The 20,373-nt window shown below is 41.8% G+C and overlaps 1 protein-coding gene across 1 annotated transcript in view; it reads left to right on the top strand.

Moving 5' to 3' along the window:
• Positions 1-440: 440 nt before the first annotated feature.
• The window catches only part of Arhgap28 (Rho GTPase activating protein 28), a 169,682-nt gene continuing 149,749 nt past the window's right edge, over positions 441-20,373 (top strand). The window contains exon 1 of the mRNA XM_036173361.1: positions 441-654. Coding sequence (XP_036029254.1) covers positions 533-654 — 122 coding nt within the window. The 5' untranslated portion in view covers positions 441-532. The remainder of the gene's footprint in view (positions 655-20,373) is intronic.

The following is a 20,373-nucleotide window of genomic DNA, read 5'->3' as shown; positions in this document are numbered from 1 at the left end:
GGCATGGTTTCTGTCTCACTTCTGACTGCCAGGCAGGAAATGTTCCTAGCCGTGGGATAAGCCTCCCATTGGAAGGGGGCGAGGAGGAGGCTGAGAAGAGGAAAAGAGAAACAAAGGAAGAAAAACACAAACTTTACTAGGGCAGCTGGCGGGAGCCACAAGCTCCAGGCAAGCAGGTTTCCAGTTTCCTAGAAGCAGGGATCCGTGGGCGTGGCCCTCAGTGTATGCTAATCTGTTCACTGTACTCTTTGGGCGTGGCCCCCAGTGTATGCTAATCAGTTTCTTGTACTGTGTGGGCGTGGCCCTCAATGTATGCTAATCTGTTCACTGTACTCTGTGGGCGTGGCCCCCAGTGTATGCTAATCAGTCCCTTGGACTGTGTGGGCGTGGTCCGCGGGCGGGCGGGCGGGGCGGCCTTAGCGGTCGAGCCGTGGGGCGCCGGACGCTCTGGGCCGCTGACCCGCTCCCGGCGCTGGTCCACGCTGGTCCGGCTCTTTGTTCTGGGTCAGCGCGGGGACATGCGCCGCTGAGGATGGAGGTGGAGGACTCGGGCGGCGTGGTGCTGACCGCCTACCACTCGCACGCGCGCTCGCAACCCCAGGGCGCAGAGCCGCGCTGCGCGCCCCGGACCGCCGCCAGCCACCCGCTCAGCAGGTACCGAGTCGCTCCGAGGGCCGCGCGAGCGTCCGGCGGGCGGGCGGGCGGGCGGGCGGGCGGGGCAGGCGGAGGGGGCGGCAGCGCTTTGGCAAGTTTTTGTGGAGTTGATGAACTGAGCCTGCTGCTGTTTGTATGGTCCTGATGGGTAATGAGAAATAACGTGGGCAAAAAGTCTGTGTGTGGCTGGCTGAGGCTAGCGGAGTGGGGAACCTGTAGTCTTGATAAAACTTTATGATGAGTTGGACACACTCATCTTTTCTGTGGAAGGTTCTCACCAGGCACTGGAGCAATTTTAAAATATTAAAAACCAAACACAAGCCAGAGGAAAAGAAAAGAAAAGTTCTCTCAAACACTCAGATTAACTGTTTAGAGCTAAAGTTTCTCTCGAAAGGAAACTTCCTCTGACGAAACAAATTGACTTCTAGCGTAAATACTCTCTCAATTGTGTAAATAGGGTGGTATCATTATTCGATGACTGTCAATTCTATGCAGCAAATTCAATTCCTGTGTATTTCTTTGGGTGAGAAGAAGTGTATAAGCCCCTCATCATGTGCATTTGGTAAACCAGGGGTCTGTATTACATTGCTCTGACAGTGTCAGTGTGTTCCCCGGTGGATCAAGGTCAGTTAGAGCCCCTCTAACTACACCGAAGACGGGTGGACAAAACTATTCCGAATGTGAGATGGTCTGCTCTCTGGCAATTTAGGGGAAGTTCATTTGTTTAAGTGTTGCCATCCGCTATGAAGACATCAAATGGATGCTTTATTTATTTTGAAGTCTACAGTTTTTCTCTCCTTGTGGCATTTTATATCACTGTTGATTTCAATTACTTGTTTCTCCTCACACCTTTACCTTTATGTGATTATAATTACTTCTGTTTCCCAATTTAATTGATTTGTGACTATGTCACAGAATATGCTTTGGAAGGTATCCACAAGATGAACCAACCACTCTGGTTTAGGGATGACACTGGGCTTAGCTAACAAAGAAATTATTGTTTCTCCCAAAGAGAGCATGTTGAGTCAAATCTCATTTTTATATAGACAGTGAGAAATGGACCAGTTTGCTCTGGCAGTAGGAGTCATGCACTTCATTTAAAAGCTGCTTGCAGATTCTTTAAAAACAAAACACCATCTTTGACCATTATGGCTTATGCTAGGAGTGACTAAGTAGATGTGATTTGATGCAAAGCAAGGGCCAATTTTGTACGTTCTTAAATGGCCTGGGTGTCACTGTCTGTTATAAGCCTTAGCAGCTGTCTGTGGGCACCAGCTAGATTGCTGAAAGTGAATTGGAGGGAGATGTTTTATTAGCCCAGCATGTGGTCTTGTGGAATGATAATGCCTGAGAGTGGGCCAGTCCATCTTTCACCATAAACCAACCAATCAGTTCCAAATCTGTAATTTTGGTGGTTTGGTACTCTATAGGACTCTCTGTTTTACACTCCTCTGAGGCAGGGAGTGGAGGTGTGTGCCCCCACATCCTTCCAGCCTTCGAACAGCAGAACCCTGGGGAGAATAGCTTAACTCCCTGGTCCTCAGTAAAAGCATTGGAAATAGAGGTTCCTGTGTTTACCGGGAGCTGGAGGATACTACATCATTAATCATGTGTCTGATAACAGAAATGATCAGACCCAGTCATTAACCTTTGACTTGCTAGCTAATGATCAATACTTCCTTTCAAGCCAAGAAGCAAGATGGTATTGTTCTACTTTGGAAGAAAGCACTCTCTCACAAACATGCTTTCCTAAAATTGCTTTGTATTTGGAGCCTGCTTGTAGAGTAGTAAGCTGTCTGGAATGTGACCATGGGGTCTGGCTTCCCAAGGATCATCATTTTTAGCTCTTGCCAGCATAGGTGGAAATCAAAGCTAATCTTTCCTCCTTCCTCCTCAGGTATCTACTATACCTAGCTTATCTGTTTTCAAATTTGGGGTCTTATATATAATATAATATATCCCCTATCTCTGTTTTGTTTATTTTCCCCACCATCATATTCGAATAACAAAGAAGTATCTGGTATATTGTGGTAGCCAAATAAATATTTCTTGAGGATATTAATGGATTCTGACTAAGACTATAACAGGGCCAAGATAAAAATGGCAGGATTTTTAAGAGCCAAACTCAGCCTGTTGGCACAAACTATGTGTTAGTAAAATGTCAAGCTTTGGAAACAAAGATAAATGGGATGTTCTTCCTGCCACAAGAATGTGGGCAGACTAGTGGAATTTTTAGCACATGGATGAAACAATAGAACTTTTGGAAGGAAAGAATTGATACGATTTCTGATATAGGAAGTTTCATGTAACCAGATTTCCAACTTCCGGTTAAGAAGGCGGGCCATAGGAATGGGCATCTACTCTGCTGCCTGCCAAAACTGTCTGAGGCTGAGGATTAGTAATGGCTGCTCCTGGTGCTGGCCTTGGCGCCCATGTCGGCCACATTCTTTCTGCAGCAATCTCATTGAAGTCATCACTTAAAATTCCTTTGGGGCCTGCTATTTTCTTATTTAGTTTCATTGGAGTAAATAATGAATGTGTCTGACAGTCTTGGGGGTAAGATTGCCAGACTTTGACTGTGACCTGCATTGATGACTATCCTCTTCTGAGTAGACTAGTTGAACAACTTACGGCATTGAACCACTCCAAAGAGACGTCACAAGTGTTGATGATGTCCTTGATGGACAGTAGACATTCTTGGTAGGTGGTTCCCTGTTAGTGGTGAATTAAACAAGTCAAAACAAGCTTGTCTAAAACATCAACTATCATCCAAACATAGGGGATCCATTTAAATATCTGAATTTTACAGCTCCCAATCTCAGAATTTGGAAGAATCCATGGAATGGCTTGTTCTTGCCTTGTTTGATTAATGGATTGCAACTATACATGGGATGTAATGAATGGAACCATCTCAAATCTCAGAAATTCATGCACTGGGTACCTAAAAGACTATCCACGGGGGTTGGTTGGCAATACGTCTTCTCCAGGTTTCAGTGAAAAAAAAATAAGCATTTAATGTAGATAAGCAATATTATGATATTTAATATATGGATCATCCTTTGTCTGTTTCTTTCTAAGAAGGTCAGTACATGGAGAGTAAACATTGTACTGGTAAATAAGACATGTTCCTACTTCTTGCCATTAGCCTGTGGAGTTGGGGAATTTAAAATACCACTGTATTTCCTTCTGAGCCCTTCTGGGTTTCTTTTAGAATTCTCTTTTGTTTTCTGTGATTGCTGTCATCATGTTCCTCCACTTTATAATAGATCAGAGTGTGGGTAGTCTTGGTTGTTAATTCTTAACAATAACTTTCTCATGTAATTTTATCTTTTAAGATTTTCTTAGAAATTGACGTATTAAAATACTATACAGTCTTTCTTTGCTCTGACTTCTAAGGAGTCATGTTTACATGCCTGTGGCATTGAATCTCAGTTTGTTTTATTGGGGCTAATAGATGAGATTCTGCAAATGTTCTGATCTATGAAAATACATTGTTACAATTATTTTCAGAATCATGCTTTTTAGAAAGGTCAAATTTATACTCAGAAGCAGGGGAATGTTGACAAACATCCAAAATACTTCCACTTATAAAGTGAGAATTAGCCAAAAATGGTGCTAGTTGCCCCCCTTTTTTTTCATTTCCTTGGTTATATGAAATAATGATTCAGACATTTGGGGGGAGGGCCTGATATAAAATTATAATCATTATTTCTAGTTGTACAATAAACTTCCTGAGAAATGACAAAAAAAATAGAGAAATAAATAAAATAGCTCTTTCTAAAAAAACAAACAGAGCCACCATCCAGTGTTACCCATGGGGTCTCTGCAGCCCTGTCCCCACTTTGTGAAGTCTCGTTGGATCTTAATATCACAGCCATTTTTATTTATAATGAGAACACTTTGATAAAATAGACTTGATGATGATTAGGAAGTAAATGTTTTGAGCAAAACTAAACAGCAACTTTTAGTGTTTATCTATTTTGGGGGATACTTTTCTGGATTGAAATTAGTTTAAAAGATAGGTATTTCAACAGGTCAACATTTACTAAACTTAAACATTTGTGTAGGTGCACGTGAGCTTGTGCATGTACAAAGGATACCAAATTCCAGAGGATGGTGGGCTTCTTGCTCTAGGAGGTTCAGAAATAGTAATGAAAATGGAATTCTTCGATGAGGATGGATATTTATAGGCCATTTTTATGGTGTGGTTGAAAGCAGAGCTGATGTCTCTGGTTTCCTTCATGCACTCCCTGCTGAGCGGCGGTGCCCCCATATGTAGAATGGTTGCCAAACATCTGGTGTATTTCCTTTGATCCTATCATTTGGCCAAACATTTGGCCATTTGGTCTATCCATTTTTAACCTGGGCAGTTCTCCCTGACCATTAATGTAAGCACAAACACACAGGAAGTTTAGAGTGGCCTAGAAGCACCTTTGTCCTCTTGTAATTTTCAAGTTGTACAGTTCCATTTACAGAAAATGTGCAATAATAACCTTCACCCAGATTCCTTAAATGTTTGTGTGTTGCAAAACCAGCATCACAGTGGTCAAAACCAAATAGATTAACCATGGCATACTACAGTTAACTAAACTAAAAAACTACAGACTATATTTTTATTTCACTGATTTTCTTGCTGTAATTAATTTTCTGGTGATGTAGTTGAACCCAAGATCCCATGGTGGAACTAAGCATGCCTCCCCAAGGCTCTCCTCAGTTGTGACAATCTGTCTTTTATGACTCTGGCACTCGTTGAGAACTTGTTGGTGATTTTATAGGAAGTCACTTAAAGTAGTTAGTCCAATGTGTTCTTATGAACTCAGTGAGAGTATGAGAAAATTCTGTGATTCTGTGGAAGTGAGGATGAGCCATCTTGTCAGGCCCAAGACACTAGGTTGTTATAGTGATGTTAATGTTGGTCACCTGGCTAAGACATGTTGCTAGCCTCCCCCACTCCCCAGAAAGGGTTTCTCTGTGTAGCTTTGGTGCCTTGAACTCACAGAGATCCGCCTGGCTCTGTCTCCCAGGTGCTGGGATTAAAGGCGTGCGCCACCACAGCCCAGCTTGTTGCTAGCTTTCTATACCACAGAGTTACCATTTTTTCCTCTTTTGCCATTAATTATTGTCCTTCAGGAAATACTTTATGCAAATATCTTTTTTCCCCAACTATCCTGCACTGATTTTAGCCTCTGTCTATAGATCATGGCAGCAAAGTTTATAACTGTGGTGTTCTGATGGTGACTTTTCTCTTATATCATCTCAGTCTGACTTAATTTATGTACCGTGAAATAATCTATTCATCACCCTTTCTAACTTTACTATTTTTATGTCTATCATGCCTACAAAGTGAACCCAGTGTAAGGAGGCATCAGTGGCTATGTGATAACATGATTTGGTTTTATCTGGCTTGACTTCATGAAAACCATGAAGGTAAATTTTCTAATTTTTAAAGTTCCTTTATTTTTTATTTTTATTTTTTTGGAAGTGGAATTTTATTGAAGCTTTAAGAGAAAGAAAAAAAGTCAGAGAGTTGCTAGATTAAATGTTCCGTGATTAGATCTTCTCCTTTATTTCTTAGAAGTGTCTTGACATCTGAGCTCTCCTGGGGTATTACCTGAGTGTCTGCATATGTATATCTTTTTAAAACTCACTTATTTTATTCACATTTTGGATAAAATCCCAATTAGGCCACCATAGGGCATTACCATGGCCCTGCCCTACAGGCTCCCAGTGGGTGGAAAGTTGCAGAACCCTGTCCAGGAAAGGAGTGAGTCTGGACTTCAACGGGTCTGAGCAGGGCCAGACCTGCCTATGTATTTTAACCCATGTAAACATCCCAGTTTGCATATAATCAAGTTTCTTTATACTCCACCATCAAACCAAATGATGTTACTTTTGGAGTAATTGCCACCTTCTTATTTTTCAACGGAATGGTCTCTAGATATTAGCTCCAGCCGAGAATAAAAAGAAAATGTTATGTACAAAAGCAAAAGATGTGAATATTTTCTTATTTCTTAGAAGGAAATTTGGGGACTTTAAGTAGTTGACTTTGTACTGTTTTTAAATCTCTTTATATGGAAATACAAAGTCAACCACTTCTCTAATCAGTGTAAAAATGAAACTTTTCTTGATTGTTCTAAATATATATATATAGCATGAGGACCAAAGAGGTAGCCCAGAGGGTAAAGGTGCTTGCTGCCAAGCCTGATGACCTGAATTCAATCTCCAGAAGCCTCATGGTAGAAGGAGAGAAAAGGCTCCTCAAAGTTGACCTCTGACCTCTATATGCATGCAATGGGACATGAATGTACATGTGCACACACACACACACGTGTGTGTGCATATACACTAAATAAAATAAAATGTAAAAACAAATAAGCGAATAAATGCTGTATGAGTTAAGATGCAACAATTTAGTGAGCACCTATTAAGATGTATAAGTTACTAAAAAATAACTGACCCATATTGGTATATTGTTTTATTTCTTCTATAATTTCAATAATGATCATGTTAATAATTATTATTCTATAAGACACTGCCTTGTTCTGCAGCTTTGGCTGGCTTGGAACTTCCTGTGTAGCCCAGACTGGTTTGGAAATTGTGATCTTTGCCAAGTGCTAGAATTACAGACATGAACTACCACACCAGGCTTAAAGTATTATTTATTGTTGTTAATTTTCCCACATGCTGAAGAGTAAAATTAGATCCATATCTCTCACTCACTCTGAACAAAAATCTACTCAAGGCAGGATTAAAAACCTTAATGCAAACTAGGACCATTGAACTTGTTACAGGAAAACAGAGAGGAAACACTTTAGGATATAATTTAAGCAAGACCCCCAACAGCACAGAAAATAGCTATAAAGATTGATAAGTGTATTGCATGCCATTTTAAAAGCTTCCACATATGAGAGGAACTATCAGCAGCTTGAACCGACAGCCTGCAAAATGGGAGCAAACCTTTGCCAGCTATATATACTCCATGTAGGGGTTAATATCTAGACTACATAAAGAACAGCAAAAATTAAACTCCTAAACTCGCCATCAACAAATTGGCCAATGAGCTAATAGACATGTCCTCAGTAAAAGAAACACAAATGGCCAATAATTATTTTAAGGAATGTTTAAGATCCTTAGCTATCATGGGAATGCAAATTAAAACCACTTTGAGATTCCATCTGACACCCATTCAAATGGCTGTGGTCAAGAAAGCCAATGCTGACAGATACTGGGAGGAGCATCCCCTGTTGGAGGGAGTGTAAATAGCTCAGCCATCTGGAAATCCATGAAGAGGCTTCTCCAAAGGCAAAAAGTAGAACCACCCTATGATGCATCTGTGTTGCTCCTGGGTGTGCACCGAAAGGACTCCACATCCTGCCACAGAGACACATCCATATCTGTACTTATCATTGTTCTTATCCCAATAGCAAGGACATGGACCCCACCTATCTGCCCATCACTGATGAACGATACTGAACACATTGTGGAATGTAGCCACAACAGACTTTTGTCCCATTGTAAAGAAAAGTGAACTTACATAGTTTTCAGGAAAAATGGTTGACGCTAGACAATCTTATATACAGTGAGGTAACCCAGGCTCAGAAAGGCTAACAGCACATGTTTTCTCTCATCTACAGATCCATGTGTGTGTATTTGTGTGGAAGTGTGGGCAGAGGTTAGGAAGCTAGAAGTGGGCCCATGAGATGGGAAAACAATAAAGTGGCTTTAGGAGATGGGGGTGGACAAGGTAGTAGTAGAGTGCATGTGGTATGAATCGGGGTAGGAAGCAAAATGGAGAGCCATGGTCAAGGAGAGCTGGAGAATCAGCAAAAACGAAGTATCCCCCAGAATGCCAAAAGGAAACCCATTGCTTTGTATGATGGTTAAAAAATAAATGGGGGTGGGGAATGCTCTTAAGCATCCTTTGGGTACCCCGTGTGTCCTGTCACATTTCAGTAAATGACTGTGACAGATAAACTAACAGGTGTCAAGTGCCAGGATATTCCAGGGGTGGGGGAGCTATGCTAAGCCTCCTTTAGAGGAACAGCTGGGATCTCATGTTACTCTGAAAAACAGTCTGCACGCTCTCTGCTTATCCCTCCAATGACTGGACAGTGACTGCATACAAACAGCTCCAAGACAGGAAGGAGGAGCTGCAAGCCAGAGATAAAGAAGCATGAAGGAATTCTTAAGCTGTCAAGCAAGTGAGACTTAGCTAAGCTGTTTTAGTCCTTCTGGGTTGTGGTGCCGATTATCTTTTCTGTAGAAAGACAAATCTTTCTCTTTGCCATGAACTTTGTGGAGAGTCACAGGATTTTTTTTTTTTTTTTAACATTTGTAATGTATAGGGACAAGAGTTCATTTGAAGTTGGTTCTTTGTTGCTTATCTATGAGAATCAACACAGAAAACACTGATCAGTGCCTTTGCCTTCAAACAAACATCAGTGTATCTGTGTTCCCACAAAAGCCACTGATGCAGTTACGTGGTTTCTCCATTGTTCTGCTTCTCCTCCTCCTCTTCCTCCCCTTCTTCCTCCTCCCCCAACTCCTCCTCTTCAAGGCGGGCCTCAAAAATCACAATCCTCCCACCTTGTCCTCATGACTGCTAAAATTTCAGGCTTCCTTCACCATGTGAGAAATCTGGCAGAAGCTAGAAAAATATCAAATTAAAAAGTGATAATATGCCCGCATGGTGGTGCACGCTTTCAATCTCAACACTCAGGAGGTGGAGTCCAATGTCTTCAAGTTCAAGACCAGCCTGGTGTCCAAAGCAAGTCCAGACCAGTCAGGGCCACACAGTGAGACCCCCTTCTAAATGAACAAAGGACAACATGGCAGTAATATGTCCTCCCTACGTTTGCCTCACCTTCACTGCTATATTCTAAAAGTTCCAATTCTGCAGAGTAGGCCAAGTGAATATGTTAGTGGTTGGGATTAAAGCTATATTTAATTGGCAATAGATGCGAAGGAGAGTGCACATGCAGTTAAAGAAATAAAGCTAAACTTGTTTTCTGGAAGTTTCCTTGATGATAGTAATCGGAGCGGTTCTTCCTCACCACAAGCCGCTCTAGCGAGCATTCAGCCATTAGTCACACATCAGCATCTTCGCTTTACTGGGCGCTCAATGTGGGGCAAACACTGAGCTAAGAGCTTGACATGCAAGTCCCGTGACACAGCCACTCAGGCACAGGGGAGTGCCTGAAGACCACACACACACACACACACACACACACAGCAAGGCGATGGGAGCCCAGGCTCCACCTCGTCTCCTTCCAAAACCTGTTCCTTCAACATGTCACTGCAATCCTGTGACCCTGATTAGTATATTATTCATATGTCATTTTCTGTGTCAGTTTGATAACTGATTCATTGAGAGCAGCCTTTACATGGAAGATGTTATAAATGTCCAGCTTTGATTCCGTCTTTCATTTTGCTTATATTTTAGTTTGCTTGTGCCTCCGAGTGTGTGTGTGTGTGCGCGCGCGCGCGCGCGCGTGGGCATGTTCGGATGAGTGTGGACAATGTATATGATGCTGGTGACAAATGAATGTCAGGTTCCTTCCTTGGTGACTCTGCACCTGATATTTTGAGGCTCAGTCACTTCAGTCCTAAGCTTGATGATTTGACTAGCTAGCTTTCTCAGGGATCCTCTGCCTCTTTCTCCTGAGCATTGAGATTATAGGTGGGTTATAATACACACACACACACACACACACACACACACACACACACACCAGTCACATACACACACATACATACACTCACACCAAACACACAGTCACACACACAGTCACACAAACAGTCACATACACACTCATACACTCACACCAAACACACAGTCACACACACAGAGTCACACAAAACAGTCACATACACACTCATACACTCACACCAAGCACACAGTCACCCCCACAGTCACCCCTCCCCCTCCACACACCAATTTTCCATGGGGATCTGAACTTTGGTCTTCATGTCTGTATGGCAAGCCTTTACCTATTGAGCAAACTGCCCAGATCCACCAGGTCCTACCAGACCCCCGACCAGACAGACCCTCTACCAGGGCTTCTTATAGCACAAATCCTAATTGGTATTAATAATAAAAACCAGGAGTCAGATATTGAGGGTGAAAGCTGAAAGATCAGAGAAGCAGAGCAGAAGCCACTAGAAAGATTTCTTACCCCTAGGAATCCTCAGTCTGAGAGAGCCCTGAGCTTCTGTCTCCTCCCGCCTTATATATATTCCTCTCTCCACCCAGCCATATCACTTCCTGTCTCCACCTCTCTAGTGCTGGGATCAAAGGTGTATGCCTCCACTGCCTGGCTCTGTTTCTCTTTTAGATTAGATCAATTTTGTGCAGCCCAGGCTGGCCTTGAACTCACAGAGATTTATCTACCTCTGCCTCTGAGTGCTGGGATTAAAGGTGTGTGCCATGACTGCCTGGCCTCTATGGTTAACTAGTGGCTAGGTCCTAATTCTGATCTTTAGCAAGCTTTATTTGTTAGATCACAAACAAAACATCATCATAGCCTCTTAAGATTTTTCCTTTCACAACCTCTTTTCCTCATCATAAATTTTTATACAACTCTGAATGTATTGGTAGATAAAATAGCCATGCCAGTCAAACATTAATTGATAATGAATTGTGGGAGCCTGTTTTCGGGTTCCTTATGGCTTTACCCAGTAGGTCCGTATAGAGGAAGATTAGGAACACAGGCCTGAGTGCAGGTGTATGAGATGGTCTGCACTTGGCTGTGCTGGGGGGAGGTCTTTTGCTCCACCCCTTGGTGTCTCTATAAATACCCTGAGGCAGAGACAGTCAGGGCCTGTTGGAATAGGTTCCAGGCCCTCTGAGGCTATCCTGTATTTTCTGTCTGTTTATTTCCATAATCTATATTCTTCTATCTTATATTTCCTGCTGCTTGCACTCAAGAAAACTCTGGGAAACTATGGGGTTGGTGGGTAAACGCCCCGCAATGAATCTTAAAAATTATTATATAACAATTTTTGGCACATAAATATTACCATTTATTAAAATCAAAAGCAAATTTACATGCTAATGAGATAGATGTGCTTATATATTTTTACATAAATAATAAAGTTTTGGCTGAATAATTGATACTACAGGATGTAGAGCATTATATTTCAGGGTCAAATGAAACTTTGATTTTATAATTGTTAATTCTGAGAACACTTCTTTTATAAATATGTAGTACAAAGTGGCATAACTATGCTTAGTGCTATTTCAGAAATTGTTAGAAATTTTGCTTAACCTGAAAATTATTTACTGATTTTTCAATGACTAATTCAGACAGAAATTTTTAATTTTTTTAAAACTGAAAATAGTTATTTTATATAATATATTCTGATCATGATTTTTTCCCTCATCTCCTCCCAGACCCTCCCCACTTCCTCCCCACTACAACTCCATGCCTTCCTTCTATCTCTCTTAAGAAAACAAACAACCAAACACCAAATAAACAAAAACAAACAAACAGAAAACAGGATACAGCAAAATGAACAAGCTAGCAAACAGAAAGAAGAAAAGAGAAAGAAGCTAAAAAGACCGAGAGAAGCACACACAGAGACAGACACTCACAAACAAGTCCCATTAAAAACTCAGAATTGGAATCCATAAGAGACAAGCAAAAGACCAGTAAGGCCATAAATGCACAAAGAAATTTAGGCAAAGAAATTCGCAGAAATGCCCTTGAGTTAATTTTATGTTGGCCATGTCCTGATGGGCTTGGGGCCTGCCATGAAGTGTGGTTTGCATGACCAGTGAGACTTTCCTTTTAGCTGTTGCTTGGAGACAGCCTCTGCATTGGAGGGTAGGAGCTTGTGTCTACTTACCATCTCAGAGCTGGGGACCTCATCTGATTTGGATCTGTATAAGCCCTGTGCATGCTGCCACAGTCTTTGTGAGTTCCTATGAGTACCAGTCCTACTGTGTCTAAAAGGCTTTGTCTCCGTTGGTACCGTCCATCCCCGTTAGCTTCTGCATTGTTCCCTGAGCTTGAAGAGACAGATTTGATGGAAACATTCCATTTAGGACTGAGTTTTCCAAGGTCTCTCAGTCTCAGCACATTGTCCAGGATTAGGTCTCTATTAGTTCCCATCTTCTCTAGGAAAGCTTCTTTGATGATGGCTGAATGAAACATTGATCTATGGGTACAGCAGGATGTGGTTAGGGGTCATTTTATTGTGTACTCCTTTAGCAGAACAATAATACTTGTCTCATCCCCCACCCCACCCAGGTCCATGCCTATCTAGTCTCAGACTCTTGGCCACCTGAGCAGTGTCAGGCAGGGGTTCCATCTCACAGAATGTGCCTTAAATCCAATCCAATAGTGGTTGGTTACTCCCACAACTTCAGTGCCACTGCTGTACTGCCAGCGCATCATGCAGGCAGGTCATCATTGTGAATTGAAGGGTTTGTAGCTGGCTTGGGGTTCAGCTTTCTCCTCTGGTAGCATGTCTTCTAGTAGTACCATGAACACTAGTCACTAGGGGTGACAGTTCTAGTTAGGTCCCAGCTTGACTTTTCCATATTCAGTAATATATTTAGAGGTTGTCTTCAGCAATAGGGTCTTATCATGAGTTTGTGGGGAGCAGCCAATAGCCTGGGCAATAACCCGAGTTGTTTGGAGGATTCCATGGGGCCCCTTGGCTAATGACTCAATTAGGTGTAACTCATTCCTGGCACTGAATGTTTTACTTGGTGGCCAAAAAAATTACCTATGTGGTGCTTTGTTTCCCCTGTTATTTGGTGACTCCATTTATATTGTTAGAAAATAATATTTATTTAGAAAATATTTATTATAAAATAATTTAAATGGAATCACCAGATAGCAGGAATATGGAAGCCTACTACAGTTAAAGCTTCTTTAAGAAACACATACATATATATTATATATATAGAAATATAATATAAATATTTATATTAGCATACATAATGCATATTATATACATTATATAGTACATATAAGTATATATTTATATTAGTATATAATATGTCATTTATCAATATATTGATTCTGTAATTACATGTGTATGGTTAATTATGTATTATCTGTATATATAATATTATATGATATAACGTAAATATATATGGTGTGTGTATTGTACATTATGTTACACATATGTATATACATTTTATCAGAAGCTTTTACTGCAATAGGTTTCCATATGACCTCAAACGGTCCTTGGTTTTAGCTGCCCCTCCCCATTTGAACTTTCCATTCCAGTCTTCCTCTGTTGATCCACCACTATCTATTCTATTTCCTTTTCCCAGGGAGATACTTCCCTCCCTTGGAATCCTTTACTTTCTACCTAACCCCTGTGGTTATACAGACTGTAGCCTGCTTCAGGAGTACTTAACAGCTAATATCCACTTATAAATGAATACAGACTGTATTTGTCTTTTTGCATCTGGGTTACCTCACTTGGGATAATTCTTTTCCTAATTCCATCCATTTACATGCAAGTTTCATTATTTTGTTTTCGTTTTTTTTTTAACAGCTGAATTATAATCTGTTGTATAAATATACCATATTTTCCTGATCCATTCCTCAGCTGATGGACAACTAGGCTTTCTCATTTCTGGCTACTACAAACAGAGCAGAAATGAACATAGACGAGCAGATGTCTCTGTAGTTGGATGTAAAGTACTTTGGGGTTATGCTGAAGAGTGATCTTCTTGGGTCTTGATGTGTCTGTGTCCGGGTTCTGGAGAGACCAGCACACTAGTTTCCATGGCTGTACAAATTTGCTTAAAGAAATGTTGAGCATTTCTTTAAGTGTTTCTCAGCCATCTGTGTTTCATCTTTTGAGAATTCCCTGTTTATTTATGTATCTCATTATTTAATTAGGTTGTTTTCTTATATCCAATTTTTTGAGTTCTTTATATATTTTAGATATGAATCTTCTATTGGATGTGTAATTAGTAAAAATCTTTTCTCATTCTGTAGCCTGTCTCTGTCTGAATGATGGTGTCCTTTGCCATACAGAAGCGTTTCGATTTCATGAGGTCCCATTTATTTATTGTTGTTCTTAGTGCCTGCACTATCAGTGTTCTGTTCAGAAAGTCTTTTCTTGTGCCAATGAGCTCAAAACTGTTCTCCACTTTCTCTTCTGTGAGGTTCAGTGTCTCTGGTTTTATGTTGAGGTCTTTGGTCCATTTGGAGTTGAGTTTTGTGCAGGGAGATAGGTATGGATCTATTTGCATTCTTCTACATGCAGACACCCAGCTTGACCAGCACCATTTGTTGAAGATACTGTCTTTTTTCCAGTGTGTATTTCTTGCTTCTTTGTCAAAACTCAGGTGTCCAGAGGTATGTGGCTTTATGTCTGGGTCTTCACTTCAATTCCATTGATCAACATGTCTATTTTTATGCCAGTACTGTGTTTTTCTTACTATAGCTCTACAGTACAATTTGAGATCAAGAATGGTGATATCCCCAGCAGTTCTTTTATGATTCGGGATTCAAACAGCCATTTTTAAAAATCAAACATTGTAAAATAACACAGGCCGAGGATTTGATACAAGCAGGGAATGGTAATAGGAAAATATTGTAAGTTTTCCCTGCTGAAGTCACTATGTTTCTGTGTGAGCAGAGAAGTTTATGTGCGCAGTAAAGACCCTGCAGTTCCTATCCTCAGTTCCTGATCTGAGCCAAGGTGTTTTAGTCAGTGTATTGGCACCGCATGGCTTGCTGACACAAGCATTTTAAAGAGAGGCTTCGTCAACATCCCATGACACAGTAGGAAACCCTGTGGTCAGAAACAGCTATGGTTGCCTGTGTTTGATTCTTAATGGATTATTGGTTATAGTGTATCCAGAAAGTTTTACTGTTGATGATGACTTCTTACACATTCAGCTATTCGACCCCATACAGTTTGCGAGTTGAGTCCGAAGCTCTGACTTCGGGGAGCTGTGTCATGTCTGAGAACCTTTTGGTCATTCAGTATAACTGCAAGAGAACGCCTTAAGTTCCAGATGCCCAGGAAGCTGACGTGGAAAGATCACCTGAGCCCAAAAGTTCGAGGCCAGCCCAAGCACCCTGGGAATACCTGGTTTAACAGCAGCAGTGGAAAGGGCACTTGTGGCACCATGTTCCTGAGCCTTCCCCATACTGGAAGCTTAAGTACAACCATTATCCATCAGGGATTCTTAGACTGTTGAGGCTGCTGGCCTAAGGTGGGCTTCGGGCTCTCCCATTTAGGAAACTAATCCTGAAGATCTTCATCTAGCTTTGAATCTTCTGGAGAGGTGGGAGTCAGATCCACCTCTGGGCCTTGGTTGCCTGTGTTTATTTTCCAGGGCAGCAATTTTGATAGACTTCAGTTCTAATGTTGACAATACTCCTGTGATTGACAGTTGTGTTAGTTACATGTTAACAGTGGAGTGGGCTTTCCAGCTAAGCGCCAGGCCCCAGGAGGTGACATTCCCTGTACTTAGCCAGCCTGGGAGTTTAGAGTGTCTTGATGACAGGAACTAAGCTTCCTTCGACCAGTCGGGGTGACTGGGGTGTTCTAGAAAGGATCTCTGTAGCTTAACAGAGAAGCAAAGCAGGGAGACAGACCATGTCTTTACTAAGGCTTCTGGGGAGTGACAGCCCTGTTGAGCCAGGCTCTGAGTGTCAGCAGACACTGAGTGTCAGCAGTCAGCTGGTCCTATCACCATAGCGATTATTCAGGCCCATGACATACACGGTCTATAGTGCTCAGTCAAGCTAAGAGCAAGTACCACAGCAGGGAACATGGGCTCCCTCCTGGGAAACACCAGGGTTTAGAAAGGTGGTGTCGGTGACAGTGTTCTTTCTTTAGTTTCTTCTCCAGTGCTGGACAACCCATGCGTGTTATCTCCTCCAGTGTAACCCAGAGTCGGAAAACAGACTTGCCGTGACTTTTCATTGGCATCTGCAAGAAAAACACTTACTGCCCTCAACAGAGTGAGCGAGCAATTAATGAGGAAAAGAGCTGACTGAAAGGTTCCAGCCGGGCTGTTTTGAAAACCCAAGCACGGATGCCTGGCTCTGGAATTTGTAACATAAACTCCATCCCCTCTTCATTTATACATCTCTGGAATGGCAAGGTCCACTTGGCAACTCCTCTCTATCCAATCCAGTCCACCTTGTGCTTAGCTGCAGAAAGCCCCACACTAGAGGACTCCCACGGGTCCAGCAGCTGGCAGTGTGTAACGGGAAGAAGCTGGCCACGGACTCTGTATCTGAAGCTGTGTCATGCTTTGTGGGGCTGTGAGTCACTGCCAGCTAAAACAACATGAGTCATTGCTTAGAAGAAGCCCCACTGTGGCAGATTTGGATTAGGCCAATGCTAAACAAATGGGATACTCCCAGGATGCCAATGTTTCAAAAAGTCCTTACTATGCAGGTTTTAGCTATTAACCACAGTGCATTCTCCTTAGAGTTCAGGGAATGCTTTGCTGCTCAGCGGACCAAAAGGTGAACTGAAAGAAAAGAAACCTTCTTCAGTTAACCAAATCCTCCCCTCGGCTGTGCTCCTTTCCCCCACACCTGCCCAAACCCATTTCATTCATTGCTCTCTTGATCCGGCTTAAGAGCAATTGGGTCAAAATCCCTGAAATTAAAATTGTCATCTCCTCGCTGTTTCTCTTCTTGCATCCCAGTGACCTTTCAGAGTATTTATTCCTGTGGACATAAAGTATTATTTTTAAGGTAGATCATGGAGTGAACAAATGATGTATCTGGGTAATGTAGTCATTTAGGTGCAGATGACAGGCAGGGCGTACAGACAGGAATGAAGAGCAGACTTCAGCAAAGAAGTTTGGGTAATTTGGTGACTGTGCAGTGAATATTAGGAAAAGTGACTTGTCTTCTGTCTGGGAGTTATTTACTAAGATTAGAAATTCGGCTCAGGCAGCATCGGGTGTCACAGGTGGCCCTTTGTCCTGTAGCTGGTGAGGTTGAGAAGTGTGAAGGTCCATCAGACAGTCAGCCAAGGAGGGAAGTTTCGGAAAGTTTGGAAAAGGTTTTGCTCACGGGAGACTTCAGCATTGGGGATGGTCACATCTGGACCAGACAAGGTTTGTGGGAGAGGCCTAGAGACAGCAGTGGATGGAACATGGAAACCTGAAGAGTTTTGCTAGCTAGGGGGATGGGAGGAGGTGGCCTGGGCCTGGGAGCTCATGGCAGTGACAAAGAGGTTAGGAACATGTGGAAGCCAAGACATTATAACCCATCAGCGGTGGTGAAATGGCCAATAACGGTGAAAATGGAAACTCACTCATGGGATATTTTTAGTGCGATGATCCCGGATGCCATGGGTTTCTAGAGTGGAGGAGACGGAAGCCAGTTTGATGCAGGTTACAAAGGGAATGGTGAATAAAGCAGGTGAATGGATCCTACAAAGAACTTTTGAGAAGGAAGCGTGAGAGATGTAGCAAAGGGAAGGAGACATTTTTAGTTATTTGTTTCCCACCACTCTTTATTTATGAATGGATTTACTTTTACTACATCACTGTCGGTACTTTTGAATCACACTATGGATGGGATCCTTCTGTGGCATTTTTATGTCTATATTTCAACTTCTATTACTCTCCTTTGTGATTCCCCATGCTCCTCATTAAAGTAAAAAAGCTGAAAATCTGATAAAAGTCAAGAAGGCAATCTAGCATTTCTAAAATATGTTTCCTCCTACTATTTAAGATCCTTTGATAACACATGTGGTTTGAGTGTAGTTTAGGTGTGTGCATATGTTGGAGGCTTGGCCCCCTTGATTGTTCTCAATGACAGTGCAAGGAGGTGGGTATTTTAGAGGCCTGGTAAAATTTGCCCAAAGGTCATTTCACTCATTAAAACAAGAAAGATTTGAATTCTGATAATCATGAGAAGGAAACTAAAATTTAAAAATAACTTCTATATGTCATACAAGATACTGAATACTGGTGCTACAAATACTGGTTAAAAACTGTTAATGAGAATGGATAAATGCATTCAGGGTCAGTTACTGTAGCATCCAGCATTGTATCTTTCATTTCAGTATTCTAATTCAGTCTAATGGCCCTGAGTGGACATTCAATATCAGAACCATTGAATGAATGAATGCGGAAAATCTGTGAGCTGCTCTGGAGGAGCAGATATACTAATACTCCAGGCCCAGTTGGTGAGAGGGGAGTTGAGGGGAGCTTCCCCACGAGTTGATGCCATAGTAAAGATGAAGAGGGGAGAGTGTTGAGTAGGAAGAACACTGTGGCAGGTGCTTGACCAGCAGGTTGTCTCAGTGGCTGGGGATGCTGGTCCCTGCGATCTGAGGGCCGATCTGAGGGCCAGAGGGCCAGAGGCAGTTAACCTGTGATCTGAGAGGAGGGCAGAGGGAGGGCAGGGGGGATTTACTGTCTCCTTTGGATAAAACAGGTCACACAAAGGTCAGCGGTGTGCCTGATGTCTTCACTAGGTAGCAAAGGGGTCCCATTAACACCAGGGCTCCACTAACACCTGAATTCTGTTTCCTTATGATCAGGGTGGAAATTATGATAATTAGGTGATTCTTAAACCAAAATATGATTTTAGACCCGCACTAATTTTATAAGAGCAGCATTCTCTGTCCATTTTAATGTTGCTGATTTGCTTATGTGATTGGCCTCTCAGGTTCTTTCCCAGTCTCTACAGCGAGTTGTTTATTGTGTTCCATTACTTTAATGAAGTTGGGAGACTTCACCTGAGTAGCTGAAGTTGGGGTGTTGTGTTGGAAAGATTGGTGTGCACAAGCTTCTCCCCCAAAACACAACCTATCCAAGAAGCAGGATTGATTCTGATTTTGAAGAATTATTGTATGTTGAGATCTTAATTAATAGGAGTGCTGGGTATTGTTTAATGGCATAATACATTATTGTTACTGTTATTGCTCAAGGTTAAGGAGAGGATTCACTAATATCCTCTTTAGAAAGATAAATTATATTAATATTGTATGTAATAGTCTCGATGCTTTATAAAGTATAATTTAATTATATTTAACCTAGTTAGTGTGATTTCATTTGTATTCTGTTTTGGTAGAAGATTAGAATGAGTTCAGTGTAGTTTACACAGAGATGTCCAAGAACATAAAAGAATATTGTTCAATTACGTTCTCTTTAAAGTCTAGTAAAGCACACGCATATGCAATTTATGGAGGAAGTCTACTTTCTCCCTGCTTTTCTGCGTTTTTGTTCCTCCTACCTCCATATATTGTGTCTTAGTACTGACACTTGATGAAATTGTAAGAACGTGCCTCTGAAGGCAATAGTATAGAGACTTGAAAGGAAGTCCTCTCTCCCATAAGCCATGGCCCCTTCTCATCTACAGAAGAGGGAGCCATCTACTAGTAATGATCCCAATACCAGCAGGACTTTTAAAATAATACCTGGAAACTAAATCTTCTGTTACGTTACATCAGCCCCCTCTTTTAAAACTTTATTTATTCTTTGATAATTTTATGCAGTGCATTTAGGTCGTACCCACATGTCTTACCCTTTAACCCCTTCTGGATTCCCTCTTTGAAAAGGGCTGGGGGATTCAGGATATGATGGGTACAGTCTGATGACTCGGGGCCCATGTGGTTACCATCCAAACAAAACACAGACCATTTCCACCAGCCTCCATGTTCCTCTCACGGCCCCTCCTAACAGCCCCACCCCTTGCCAGGCAACCTGCTTTTGTTATCTGTCGCCATGGATTAGTGTGTCCAGCTTTTGGAGGCTGTAGA

The sequence above is a fragment of the Onychomys torridus genome, chromosome 23, assembly GCF_903995425.1.
Source record: "Onychomys torridus chromosome 23, mOncTor1.1, whole genome shotgun sequence".
In the NCBI taxonomy this organism is placed as follows: domain Eukaryota; kingdom Metazoa; phylum Chordata; class Mammalia; order Rodentia; family Cricetidae; genus Onychomys; species Onychomys torridus.
Note: the sequence above shows the minus strand (reverse complement) of the source record. Positions and strands in the feature narration are given on the sequence as shown.